At 36.7% G+C, this 14599-nt stretch overlaps 1 protein-coding gene across 1 annotated transcript; it reads right to left on the bottom strand.

The window, feature by feature from the left end:
* Positions 1-7018: 7018 nt before the first annotated feature.
* On the bottom strand, positions 7019-11644 carry LOC113052338 (mucin-15). The gene is made up of 4 exons (XM_026216794.1): positions 11375-11644; positions 9054-9723; positions 7835-8005; positions 7019-7691 (listed from the first exon to the last, which is right to left on the bottom strand). Exons 2-4 carry the CDS (start codon positions 9706-9708, stop codon positions 7570-7572), a joined length of 948 nt encoding a protein of 315 aa, XP_026072579.1. The 5' UTR covers positions 9709-9723; positions 11375-11644; the 3' UTR covers positions 7019-7569.
* Between the last annotated feature and the right edge of the window lie 2955 nt (positions 11645-14599).

The raw sequence follows: 14599 nt of genomic DNA, 5'->3' as shown, positions 1-14599 counted from the left end.
GTGAAAACCCCTGCTCTATAGTCTATTAATCTCAAAGTTAACAATTAATAAAAATAAAGTTTAATACTGGACAGCCAGGACCTTGTACGCCATTTGTCCTGAGACTGGCCCTTGTCTCTGGGGCAGTAGCAGTATTGCTGAAACTCATTGGCAGTCAGCACACAATCATGGCGAGGGTCCTTCAGTAAAGCACGCAGTCTGTTAATAGTGCCTGTGCAAGACAAAACAAAATGCAACTATGAAAGCAACTTGTAGAACTTACCCTTCCAATTTTCCTGAAGGAATTTTCCTATTTTATTCACACCCAATACTAGAAATGATACTAGGCTTAATTAATAATAAGTAAATCTGATGTCAAAAATTATATTTGAGGGGTTGACCCGCATCCACTATGGAAGCATATGGGTAGCATTATTCAATTTGGGATGTAATATGCAAAATGACAATGCAATATGTGAAATGGCAATGCATTTCTGTATTTACATTTACATTTTCCAATACATTTGTGCAACGTTTGGTGCAAAATGAAAATGAAAATTAAATTACATAATTTTCATTTGCCATTTACTACACCAGTTTTAAAATGTAAAATGAATATTAATTTTAACGCTTTATAAGTTGCAAAATTAAAATGAAAATGTATTACAGAAATGATTAGATATGTCTAACATGTTAAAGCAAAAACTGTGGCAAAATGATCATTTAAATGCTATTTTTCTTAATTGCATTAACACTCACAGTCAAGACACTTACGATTGCATTTTCATTCGGTGTCCCGCAATGAATGTAGCAAAATTCAATGTGCACATTGAAAATGCATTCCGAGTCGATCACGTGTCCCCGCCCTCGCGCCACGTCAATCATTGTGTGAACAAGGCGGGGCTTACAGAAGGTCAGAGACTCAAGTCTCAAGAAGAGGATTCAATCAAGTGAGACAACATGGACAAGACAGTTGGTCCGTGTATGTTTTGATCATTTCGGTTTATGGCTTCAATATTTCATTCGGATTTGTGGGCGGAGCTGAAACGCTGCTTTCATCTGATTGGTCGAATCGGATCGGTTTTCATCTGACAGCCTTAAGCTCGGTCTTGTCATTCTTTCAGGCAGAATAAGAGTCAGTGCGAGTGAAGCACTGAAATGTCTGAAACTACGCTCACTGTTAATTAGCATAATATTTGAATCAGATGTAGCTGGGCAAATTCGTGCTGCTGAGACCTGCAAATTATTTCTAGGTTGTAGTATTGTATGAATATTGTCCCACTGATAAATACAGTGCAAATAGTTCTGTCCCTTTGGATAACAGTAAAGTGGAAATTAAAATCAATAATAGACTGAACAGTTCCATGTCTGTAAAATTTACCACTCTCATCTTTTAAGTCATAAGGCACTAGGTATGTGTGTGTGTGACATTAATAAATAATTGTAAAAATGAATATAGTTACATTTCTAAATAAAAATAGTAAAATTAGCTCCATGCTGCTCAGTGCTCCTGTAGCCTACCCCAGAGCGCCCTCTCGCGGCTGTAGACGGTAATGTTTTCTCTTTGTCTTGAATAAATGTGACATATAGTCCAGTGCGAGGTTTTTTTCCTCGTCATGACGTATTTTTATTATTTATTATTTATAATGAGAGTAATTGACACAGACTAGAACTTTAATGTTTCACCCAATTCAGCTCATATCTTTAGACTCGTCCGACTCGTGTTGCTTGTATAACTGGCCAGACTTTCCTTCCCAAAAAATCCTATTTAATTTTATTTAATAAATTTAACTATATTTATTTCCACTTTACTGTTATCCAAAGAGACAGAACTATTTGCACTGTTTTTTTTATCAGTGGGACAATATTCATACAATACTACAACCTAGAAATAATTTGCAGGTCTCAGCAGCACGAATTATGTGCCCAGCTACATCTGATTCAAATATTATGCTAATTAACAGTGAGTGTAGTTTCAGACATTTCAGCTGAAGGCTGTCAGATGAAAACCGATCCGATTCGACCAATCAGATGAAAGCAGCGTTTCAGCTCCGCCCACAAGTCCGAATGAAATATTGAAGCCATAAACCGAAATGATCAAAACATACACGGACCAACTGTCTTGTCCATGTTGTCTCACTTGATTGAATCCTCTTCTTGAGATTTGAGTCTCTGACCTTCTGTAAGCCCCGCCTTGTTCACACAATGATTGACGTGGCGCGAGGGCGGGGACACGTGATCGGCTCGGAATGCATTTTCAATGTGCACATTGAGTTTTGCCACATTCATTGCGGGACACCGAATGAAAATGCAATCGTAAGTGTCTTGACTGTGAGACGTGTGAGTGTTAATGCAATTAAGAAAAATAGCATTTAAATGATCATTTTGCCACAGTTTTTGCTTTAACATGTTAGACATATCTAATCATTTCTGTAATACATTTTCATTTTAATTTTGCAACTTATAAAGCGTTAAAATTAATATTCATTTTACATATTAAAACTGGTGTAGTAAATGGCAAATGAAAATTATGTAATTTAATTTTCATTTTCATTTTGCACCAAACGTTGCACAGATGTATTGGAAAATGTAAATGTAAATACAGAAATGCATTGCCATTTTACATATTGCATTGTCATTTTGCATATTACATCCCAAATTGAATAATGCTACCCATATGCTTCCATACATCCACGGGTGTGCTGAACAGTCTGGTAGGCTATCTGGCTATCTTTTTTCTTTTTTTTAATGATACATTTAATTGATGAAAAAAAGTCAAAAAGGGGCAAGATTGTCAGAATTTAACCACGTGATTTTTTTCTTTAATCATGTACTGCATTGCGGTGCACTTCAGATTAAAATTATTTTGACAAAGGTGTGTTATTCAAGTTGTGACATCCGCAACCTTGCAGTACTTTAACAATGTTTTACTTATATTCTACAAACTTATAACAATTCAAATGTTTAACATTTTTAATAAGAAATCCCTAGATCAAACCATACAGTAATTTGTATAATTTCATTTAAAAAATAAAAGTAAATTGCTGTTGCTGATTAAAGACAGCAACTGATTCTGTGTTTTATTAACAAATGTGGTGAAGTCATTACATAAATGACATTTACAACACAGCTGTTTAAATATAAAAGTAATGATCATGTAAAAAAAAAAAAAACAGGTGAAAGCTACACAAGTATAGGCAGTGTTGGGTATAGTTACTTTGGAAAGTAGTTAGTTCGGTTACAACGTTAGCATCAATTAAAAGTAATCAGTTATGATACAGCGTTACCTATTCATAAAAGTAACGCGTTAGAGTACTCATGCGTTACCAAAAATTAAAAGCCGTTTGCAGCGGCTCACACATGACAGACACAGCCCCCGGCCCCTTTAAATGCACCTAGAAGTCGTGACTCCCGACAATGAATAACGTCAGTCATCCGACTAAATTAACACTGCAGGATAACAATAACAGGAAAGACAGTCAGCAATCGGCTATTCCACATGGCGTTTTATTTATTTATTATCACAGAACATATTATTAATCAAAATTCGCACCTAACGTTACCCAGCCCGGGTAGCCTAGGCTACTGTATATTATGAGCACCACAAGATAACTCCTGATTTTTCATTAACTTTAAATAATGCAGTTATCAAAGTACAAGTATGCTTACTTGTAAACACAACCTTAAACAGGCTTGCAGATTTAAATCCATTTAGAAATGATGAAGTCCTCTTACATTTACTCTTCAAAGTAGTGATTAAAACGTAGCGTTAAATTTGAGGTAGAATTTTTGGCGGTCCACAGAAGCTTTTCACCAAAGCAGAGTGTGCATTTTACCGTTATGTTATTTTCTTTTTCGTTGACAAATTGAAAATAATGTGCGTACTTCCATAAACCAAACGCTGTTCTCTCTGCTATCTTGCCGGGAGTTCGAAAAAAAAAAGAAAACCCACACACACACACACACAGGGTCAGGCGTAGGGCACAGACGTATCACAGCCATTGACTTTACGATCACAGAGCTTCGGCTCCGCTGATACATCCGCAGGTGGCACAGTAGACTTAGGCATACTGTTTGACAAAAAGCAGGCTGCAGTCGGGATTTTCCTTTCCTTAAAATAACGGATTACTTTTTTTTTTTTAAATAACGAAGTTACTGATTACTTACGCACGGAACTAACGCGTTAAGTTACAAATTTCAGGAAAAAAGTAATTAGAGTACTCTAACGCGTTACTTTGTAACGCGTTACCCACAACACTGAGTATAGGTGTTTAAGGATGGGCCTATCAACACAAGCAAACATATGTCATAGGATTTCTGTGGTAAGTAATATCTCTTATAGATCTTGATTGGCTCAATGACTCTCTCTCTCCTCTCCACCTGTAGCTGGTGTGTGGTGAGCGCACTGGCACCATTGTCCTGTGGCAGCAGTCTCATCATCCAGGTGGATGCTGCCAAAGTCCTTTCAGGCAAGTCGTGTCACTCGGCCGCCATCTTCATCTTGGCAACGCCTCCGGGCAGCTATTTCAGACTAACAAGACCAGGCTGCTATCTAAATGAATGGGCATTGAGTCAGAACTGCACTTCCACTGGTCAACGGGACACAAAACTGCATGTATAGAAACAGCAGTAAAATATGATAAAAATCGTTGAAAAATTTTGATGACTTTGCCCCAAAATAAGGTTTAAAACGACTTTTATCCCCACAGGTTATACCTTTGCTACGCATGCGCAAGGGTTCTTTAACTGTGCGCATACGTCAGTGGAACCAGACGATAGGCTTAAATGTTTCCCAGCTTGACTGTTAAAAGCAGATGATTGGCCTTCCAGCGGGTGAGTCTGCGCGTCAGAAACGGAAGTGCTAAGAAACGTTAAAAATGGGCTTCACTTGTCTCGATTGAGTTCCAATGGGGTCGCTGTGTCCATTTCTTTTACTGTCTATGGGCGGGACATTGCACACAACCGCCATCTTCGCCGTTACGGGTTTTCCCATAGACAGTAAAAGAAATGGACACGGCGACCCCATTGGAACTCAATTGACACAACTGAAGCCCATTTTTAGGGTTTTTTAGCACCTCCTTTTCTGACGCGCAGACTCAAACGAAGCTTGACGACGTCAGCAACCTGTCTGACAGATGTAACTCTTCTAGTAGCTGTGCGTGCAAACTGCCATCGTTAATCTTGCAGAGACGGCGAGCTTGAGTGGGGAGTTCTTTGGTGTGAGTGAGCAGGAGTAAGTATTCTGATTAATTATTTTGTATAGTATTTTAAAATGTAATGCCAGTACGCCATATTAAGTTAATTGCCTGCGAGCTTCTCCTCCTGTCTGTACGGTAATGCGACAGAGAGTCGCGTGGTTATGATGCAATCGTTAGCCTATTTTTTACAAAAACTGTTTCTACAGGGCCATAATGTAACATAGAAGGTAATGGAGCCCTATATACATTGTCGTGTATCTTTAGAAATGAATAATGGACAAACGGAGTCTTTAAACGCCTCAGACGTAAAGTTATTCACTGTCAAAGTGACGCCAAAATGAATGGGAGTCAATGGGAATGCTAACGCAAGTGAAGTTCTGCTACAAGATGGCAGCACACAGCCGACTTCAACTTCCGGTCGACTTCGAAGTCGACAGTAAATAACTTTACATCTGAGGCGTTTAAAGACTCCATTTGTCCATTATTAATGTATTAAGGGCTCCATTACCTTCTATGTTACATTATGGCCCAGTAAAAAACAGTTTTTGTAAAAATAGGCTAACGATTGTATCATAACCACTCGACTCTCTGTCGCACAGTACAGAAATTACCGTACAGACAGGAGGAGAAGCTCATAGGCAATTAACTTAATATTGCATACTGCCGTTACATTTTAAAATACTATACAAAATAATTAATCAGAATAATTACTCCTGCTCACTCATGCCAAATAACTCCTCAAGAACGCTCAAGCTCGCTGTCTCTGCAAGATTAAAGATGGCAGTTTGAGTCTGCGCGTCAAAAACGGAAGTGCTAAAAACAGCTAAAAATGGGCTTCTCTTGTCTCAACTGAGTTCCAATGGGGTCGCTGTGTCCATTTCTTTTACTCTCTATGGTTTTCCTTATTTAGTTGTATTGAGGATTGAGGAAGTGGGAAGTATCTTATGCTGCACTCTGGTGGTGGTTGAGGAGAGACCCTCACATGATTGTAAAGCGCTTTGGGTGTACAACATTACACAATAAAAAAGTGCTATATAAAATGCAGAATTCATTCATTCACTCCTCTAAAACCTGTTATAAATTCCTATATGAACATTAAATGGCAAATAGAGATTTATACACCACGAAAAAACTCAATGAAAGCAGTCTAAATGTTTGGAGAAGAAACATACTTCCAAATCAGTGGGATCATATTGTTTATACCCATTGCAGAATAAGCCATTCAAGGATGAACCACATGTTTTTAATATGAGATAGAATATCCACCAACATGTTATTTGTGTCAAAACCCTTTATCCATGAAACATGTTTTATTAGGTCATGGTTGGTTTGATTACTTTTGATTATCTTGATTACCTCAGACACCAAATATTTCAGAACACCGGACCTTCCATTGTAAACTACTGTTAACATTCGATGGCCGGGGTGCTTCTCAATATCCCTCCTCGTTTCCTCGATCCTCTGTCCTCCATCATATGACCTGGAAACTGATCAAGCGCAGCCATCTTGAAGGACATCTCAATTCTGTCATCATTTACTCACCCTCATGTCTTTCCAAACCTATATGAGTTTTTATCTTATGTTGAACATAGAAGAAGATTTTTGAAGATTCCTGGTAATCAAACAGTTGGTGGTTGCAATTGATTCTACAGTATTTATTTTTTTCCTTTCATAAGAAAGCAACTCATACAGGTTTTGAACGACATGAGGGTGAGTAAATGATGACAGAATTTTCATTTTTGGTTGAACTATCTCTTTAATAATACCTTGTTTGTATAATAATCAGACATGGAGACAAGCCTTATTTTATCATTTTATTATTTATAATAATGTGAGAACCTACTGAAATGTTTATTCTCTATTTAGTTTAAAGCTTTTGCAAACTAAAAAAAAATCGTCAAATATTATAGGCTCATACGAAAGACCTGTGTCTGAAAATTCAATGAGGCAAAAAGCCAATAGATGTATCCCAGTGATATAATCTTGATCTTCTAGACCAAAACTGTTGTGCATGTGAAGCTGTGTCATGATGCTGATAATTTCCACCATTTTGCATATATGGGTTTTGACAAGTTACATGAATTGACATGTAAACAATCTTGTTGAACAATTAGATAGAAGCAGACATACAATCCAACACTTTACAGTTCCAACAAAAAGTGCCCAGTATAGAAACATTCTTTTCTTTCAGATTCAAACCAAAGACACTACTAAAAATAAAAATATTTTTTTTTATTATTAGTATTATAGATTTTTTTATTATTGTTCAGTTATGCAAAATTGCCTAATGATTGAGTTGGCAAAAATGACTATAATTTCTTAATTACATTCTTTTGTCTTCACATGGGTGCTGCAACATAAAAAAAATGTCTATGGCATCACAGATTTGTTCTCATTTTGAATGTCCCTGTGGAAAGTTGGCCATCTGGATGTTGTCCCCTTGTAGTCCTGGATTGTTGTAACCAAATCCCTCAAACTTCAGGTCGAGTGGCTCACTGTTATCCAATCGGAGAACTTTGAAAAGATGAGACAAAAAAATATGAATAAGAGTATCACAGGGAAAAATGATTCGGTGTTATATTCACATGCCCTCACATGTATTCAAATGGATCTTGGTTCAAAGTCATGCAAATAATGACCGGTTAGTTTTATATTACCTGGATCAGGTGACATCTCTTCCTCAAGTTTTCTGTGTGAGAAGTCTCTTTTGTTTCTTCGATTCATGATGATAAATGCTCCCAAGGCCAAGACCCCCACTATAATCCCAATGACTAGGACAACAGTCCATGCCTGCCCTTTCCTGCTTTCAGTAACATCTGAAGATAAACCTGTGAAGACATATTTAATGTTTATTGTAACAACGAAGCAACACTTGACCAAATTAGCGTCATGAATCAAATCAGACCAACACTATCCGAGGTCCTTTCTAATTATTAAATAACTTTTTTAAAGCAAGCCAGTTGCCAATTTATTAGTATACTTAATCAGGTCAAAACCACAAAATATAGATATATATTAAAATAATTCTGAATATTTAAATATATACAGTTCATAATGCTGTTTGGACACAGATTGATTGGAGTTACATTCACTAAAAAGATCATATAATTTGTTCTCCAGCAATGTCAGGTGTTGTGTGTCACATTGGTCCACCCCTGACCTTGAAAGGAGCCCCTCCCAATATATGCAGGGTGAACACCACTCTTATTGTGAGGGAAGGTGAGGTGTCAGTAACTAGACACTCTGGCCCAGAGCAGAGGACAAACAAAGCCTGAAATCCAACCCAGCACCGAGGAACTGCAGCAAATATGTCTTTTATGACTGAATTGAGAAGCCAAGAATGAGGGTTAGCTCGAGGGATGAAATAAAAAGATTTGTGTGATCTTTGTGCTGAGGTGAAATAATGCTTATAATAGGTCAAATCACTATCAGTGTCACAGATTTGGAGTGAGCATTCTATTTCAGCTAAATACTTTTTGATTACGATTTCATCATGTCCACTGTCCAAACGTTTGGGGGTCTGCAAGATTTTAAATGTTTTTTGAAAAACATCTCTTATACTCACCAAGGCTGCGTTCATTTAAACAATAATACAGCAAGACATTGTAGTACTGTGAAATATTTATAATTATTTGAATGTACTTGAAAATGTAAGTTATTCCTATGATGGCAAAGCTGAATTTTCAGTGTCACATGATCCTTCAGAAATCTTTCCAATTTGCTGATTTGGTACTAAAGAAACACTTTTATATATAATTATCAAAAATGAAAACAGCTGTGCTGCCTAAAAAAATGTACTGACCTTAAACTTTTAAACAGTATGGTACTTAAATAACGAAAACCTAATGACAGAACTAATTAGATTTAGATTCTAACCTCTTTCAGAATTCTCTCTGGTGTCAGTAGGGTCGGTCTGGTTCGTCTCCTCACTTTCTGGCAGGGCAGGAGTCGTGACGTTCTCAGAGACGGTCGGTCGAATTGCTGCCGTTGTACTTCTGTGTGCTGGTGTTTGAGTTGGACCCACTGTAGTTTCGTTCTGGACGCTTTCGTCTTTTCTTGTGGTGGTCGGACTCTTAGTAGTGCTGCTGCTGGGTACATCATCTGAGGGAAAATATCCAGAACCCGTTTCATTATGGCTGCTCTCTGTTGTGGTAGTCTCAGGATGTGGACTGGTATATGTGTCATTAAGAGTAGATTCATCTGTGTGTTCTGGCTCTGGTGTGGAGGTATTCGTGGCGGTGTCCTGTGTCAGTGTTTCGTTGGATTGTGCTGATGTATTTAAGTGCTCAGAACTTGTATTAAGTGCAGTCACAGGAGGTGGTGCTGTAGAAATGGGACCGTCAGAACTAGCTTCCTCTGTGTCAGCAACGGACTGCTCAGGCATCTGATCCAACTTTGTGGAATTCTGCTGTCCTTCTTCGCCTGTAGTCCCATTATATCTTTCCCAGTCCTCAGGTTTCTGGGTGGATGCCTGTTGGAACGCCTGAAGTATCAAGAAGAGTGCAAGTGTGATGCCCAGAGGCAGTTTCATGTTTGGCTCCTCTACCTGCCGAAATAAGGCATGTTACCTGTTTGTGGAGTGTGCATATCACAGAAAATATAAACGATGCCAAAAGACGAAAAAAAAATGCAAAAAAAAATTAAATCCACTATTTTAAATGTAACAAATTATTTTACATACATAGACATTGTTGTTATGAATGCTGGCATCAATCAAAATTAATCAACATTTGTGGGAAGCAAAACCTATGATGTCTCTCGCTACAAAATCAAAGTGTTCTTCAGTCTTTATTTCTCAGAAACCTCTGTTTAGCAGCCATTTGTTCCACTCCCATGACTCCTTTTCACTGAAGTGAATCTAAGCCCTCTTGTTGCAGCTGTAACGTATACCATTCAACCATGTCACTAAACTACAATAGCAGGAGGTAAGCCATATTCTGTATTCTGTGTATGGTAAACAATGTTCACACCCAAACTATATTTAGATGCACGTTCTGAGTAAAATAGACAAAACTGTACAGAAAGAACAAACCACTGTCATACAAATACTTGTATAAATACTTAAATATTAAGCTTTGATGAGACATAGATGTGGCATGATGGTGTCAGTTATTGGTATCTTTATTTTATATTGATGTGTTGTTGAACAGACTCACCCAACACTTAACATGACTAACTGAGTAACTATTTCCAACGTATCGCCACTCCACAGTTATTCCTGTTTGGCCAGTTTATCTGTTATCATCTAATATTGCCGGCCACCAACAAACACTACAATGAAACAGTGACAATGTTACAGAAATGAAAGTGTTTGAGGGAGAAAAAGTATTTGGGCTCCATATTATAATCCTGTTTTAGTATTTAGTTTATCGAACATTTAATCTAGCATGTCATAACGGAATCAGACGCTGATTTCTAGTGGTGTAATTATTTTTATTATTTACAAATATTTAATATAATTTTACAAATAATTATTATAACATTATGGTGTTCTTTATTTTATGCTCAATTTATGAATTATATATTTGTCAGTTATTATTATAGTTTATATGTATGTCTGCTGGCATAATTCTGATGTAACATGAAGTCAATTTGCATATTTGAAAAAAATAAAATAAGTTAAAATGTAAAATAACACCATTTCAGACAATTCTCTCTCCCTCCTTACAACATCTTGAAGCAAAATATGCTATTAATAATCTTAAAATGTGCCAAAACTGGTTTCCAAATACTAAGTATGTGGCATTTCTTATGATACAGCCGTCATATGAAGTCAATAACGCAATGTAATGAGAAGAACTGTGTGTGGTTAGGCTATAATAAAATATATATTCCAAAGGTTTGTTTAAGGAATACATTTTTGGTTCATTGTTTATTAGACAGTTCATCCGTATCTCCAGAAAATCTCTTTCTACCATGTCTAATTTTACCAAGAATTATCAGGTATTACTCTTCTAATAGGAATGTTGACACTGTTTGTCATTCATCCTAAAGGTCATTTATTATTTGCAATCATAATGACTTCCTTCATTGGATCTCAATTTCAATAGCATTCATACCGCACTGATATCTAATGCCTATTCTCCATTTTACACCAAACTAGGTCAGATGAATTTTAAAGCAGTACAACAAACCTCAATAGGCTTCTATGTATTGAAAATCTAAACTGTGTTTATCTTTAACTGATATAAACCTACCTGAGTGCTGCTGCTAGGACTCGGGTGAGATGATCGAGGTAGGTTGAAGTCAAATGGTTTGAGAGTTCAGAGAGTGTGCATCCAGACACAAGAGGCAAGGGGAGGGATCTGTCTCGCTTGTGGCTACCCGGGAACAGGCCTTTCCTGAATTTGCACCTGTAAACCACACCTCAGCATCAAACTTCCTGGATGCAAAGAAGCAAATAAAGCACTGATGTGCGTCAGCTGAATAAACGACTGAAATTCAACGTCAGTCTCCATACATACGTCAGTCATACCTCATCGGTGTACACAGGTTTATCCTGGATGTAGGTTTTGAAGTCTTAGAACAACTGAAAATCCCTGAAGGGAGGAGCCTCTAACACACTGGGCCTCCCAGTGACCTGTGTCCATGGCAACGCACAGGTTGCTCAGATCTGCTTTCCTCTGCCCCATATCTTTTCAACATTAGTAACAAAAGACACATTCTGTTTGTACATGACCGGTGACCATGTGCATCATAAGGCTGTCTTTTGTCATAGTGGGCTCATAGGTTGCATTTTAACAATGTCATTACTGGGATGCTGAAAAATGTATGCCTCTTCATAAGGGATAGTTATGGTATGTTTTCAATGGTTAATCATGGGTTTTAATTTAAATGAACTGTGAAAAACACAAATATGGGAAAACTGGCCAGATGACTTGCTGTTCTCACAGTGGCCCAGCAGAGGGCAAAGTGTTTTATAACTCTTTCTATTCTGTAGGGAGCAGTAACATGATTGTTCTTACATTATAAGTAACACATATTTCAGTTGCTACTTATTTTTTATTTTTATTTTTATTTTTAGTAATTTACACTTAAAAAGCCAGCAAAATCACGGGTATACTAAAGATACTACCAAAGAGTTTTCCCCAATTATCTATATTTATTCTCAGTTCCAACATTTGAACATTGCGCTGGCCTGCTGTTAGGATAGTAATGTTAGGCATGATATATCATTTTTCCAGATACTGTGTTTACGAAATTATAGATACATTACAGCTGCATAATTTGAAGCTTGTTGAAAATTATCTTTTTGTAAAGACAAAAAAAAAAAAAGTTTTGTAAATTTTATTTTAGCAGAAAAGAAAAGATAATATAGAACATCCATAAAAAAAGAAAAAATATTTATGTAATATATATATAATATAATATAATGTGTCAGTTGAGCTGTTGTCTATGCAGGGTCAGAAAGCTCTCAGATTTCATCAAAATATCTTAATTTGTATTCTGAAGATCAACAAAGGTCTTACGGGTTTGGATGGACATGATGATGAGTAATTAATGATAGAATTGTAATTTTTGGGTGAACTATAAGCTCTGACAACATTTGTAACACATTTTCATTATTAGTGTGATATAACAATTGTTTAAAAGAACAACTCAAATTGTTTAAAGCTGGCCAGACCAGGCTGAGATACTGACTATACCACCAAACCAGCTTAGGCTTTTTTTAAATTTTCTTTTTAATTTTCTTTTTTCTTTGAACAGTTGAATAAATAAAAACATTTTTGCCCACCTTTAAATGCATATTAGTAACTATCCCTTTGTAAGAAACCACAGACTGTCCTGACTCAGATTCCACTTCACAATAAATGGCTTAATTATTATGGAGAAGAAGAAAGTCAACAGGTACATTGTTTCAGCACCATTTGTAATGATCACATCCTCAGTGAATGACTGTGGAATGTGTGTGGGACACAGAGTACCATCTCAGACAATGGGCTGTCTCAACTTCATTAACATACAGACCACAGCTGTTATGACAGGAGGAACTTCTTTTACATTACGGGTATAAACTTTAACTGTATAAAAGGGTGGAGTTTTGGATGTTTGGGGTTCATTCCGTCTCCATTGAATCCAAGGCATTACATATACATTGTCACAGCTTTACTGCAATAAACATCTTCATTGATATCTTCAACGTCCTCAAAATAAGAAATAAATCAGTGGAAATTATGTTAAATGTTTAAAGGAATAGTACAACCAAACAAAATACATTTGCTGAAAATGTAACTTCAAGTCATTCGAGATAAAATTGCAGCTATTATATTTAACATAATTATCGCACACTTAGAAATATGGTTATTAATAAAAAGTTATGGGCAATAACCATGGCAAAAGGAGAAACCCTGGCAGGGACTTTCAATGTGGGCTGTTTTCATTTAGAAATTTTCTTTTAGAAGGAGCAACCAACTTCACATATACTTTATTGGTTTTCTAGACCCTTTAAATTAGGCAACTTCTGTCCACTTTACATGGGCATTGGAAAACTTTGCTTGCGGAAGGTTCCTGATCAAATGAATAAAATGAAACTGGAGAACAAAAGCCTGGCACCCACAGGCCAGACTATAAAACTACAGGGTTTCACATCATAAAGTTACAGCACACTGTAGCTGTCAAGTTCCAACTTTACAAAAAAAAAACACACTGGAAATTTATGGAAAGCTGAATTAAATGTGAAGTGATCATTGGCATGTTTGACAGCATACTAGAAGACAAGGTCAAATACTTAATCAAGGAAAGATTTATACCAGCGAAAGCTTATGTTTGTATGTTTTAACATTTAATTTGGGGCCTACTGCAGTTTAAGACCTGATGGGGGAGCTGTTAACTGCATTTGACCGGGGGAACCTGATGAATGGGGAGGTAACACACTTGTGCAGTGTCAAATGTGAATGATTACAATACTAGATTAAATCTGATTAGCAGCTGGACACTACAAGATTCCTCTAGTGATGATTTATTATACACGGAGAAGCAAGCCAAACTATTTTGATCACAACAAAGCCAGTTCATTCCCTTAAGGTTTATAATGGTTCAGCAGAAAATTTCATCCAACATTTTATGGTATTCATGTAAGCCAAAAGAAAATGCTTTAAATGAGGCTTTTAGACAAAGCAATATTTTTTAAGCATCAGATGAATGTTTCGTTATATTATGTTCGCAGTTGACTGATCTCTTCGTGGTATATCTTACAGTTATCTAAAGTGAGGGCCAGAATGTGTTTTAATATATTTCTGGCTTAAGATAAGCATGTGTGTTGATGATAGTGACCCAACCAAACAGTCTCATTTAATTTGTAACATTCTTTCTGTGACAAGTCTATATCAATTAACAAAATTAAATTGTAATAGATTTAGCTTTAGTTAACAATAACACTGCTGGTTTGGAGAGGGTGACCCTCATCCCAAACCCTTATGACC

The sequence above is a fragment of the Carassius auratus genome, chromosome 32 (genome assembly GCF_003368295.1).
Source record: "Carassius auratus strain Wakin chromosome 32, ASM336829v1, whole genome shotgun sequence".
Lineage (NCBI taxonomy): Eukaryota > Metazoa > Chordata > Actinopteri > Cypriniformes > Cyprinidae > Carassius > Carassius auratus.
This window is presented reverse-complemented; position numbering and strand designations above follow the sequence as displayed.

Coding starts and splice junctions, on each gene's coding strand:
- LOC113052338 (XM_026216794.1), bottom strand. CDS start 9,708: ATGAAACTGCCTCTGGGCATCACACTTGCACTCTTCTTGATACTTCAG. Junction 8,006..9,053: donor CAGAGAGAATTCTGAAAGAG/GTTAGAATCTAA, acceptor ATGTCTTCACAG/GTTTATCTTCAGATGTTACT. Junction 7,692..7,834: donor AGAGATGTCACCTGATCCAG/GTAATATAAAAC, acceptor ATCTTTTCAAAG/TTCTCCGATTGGATAACAGT.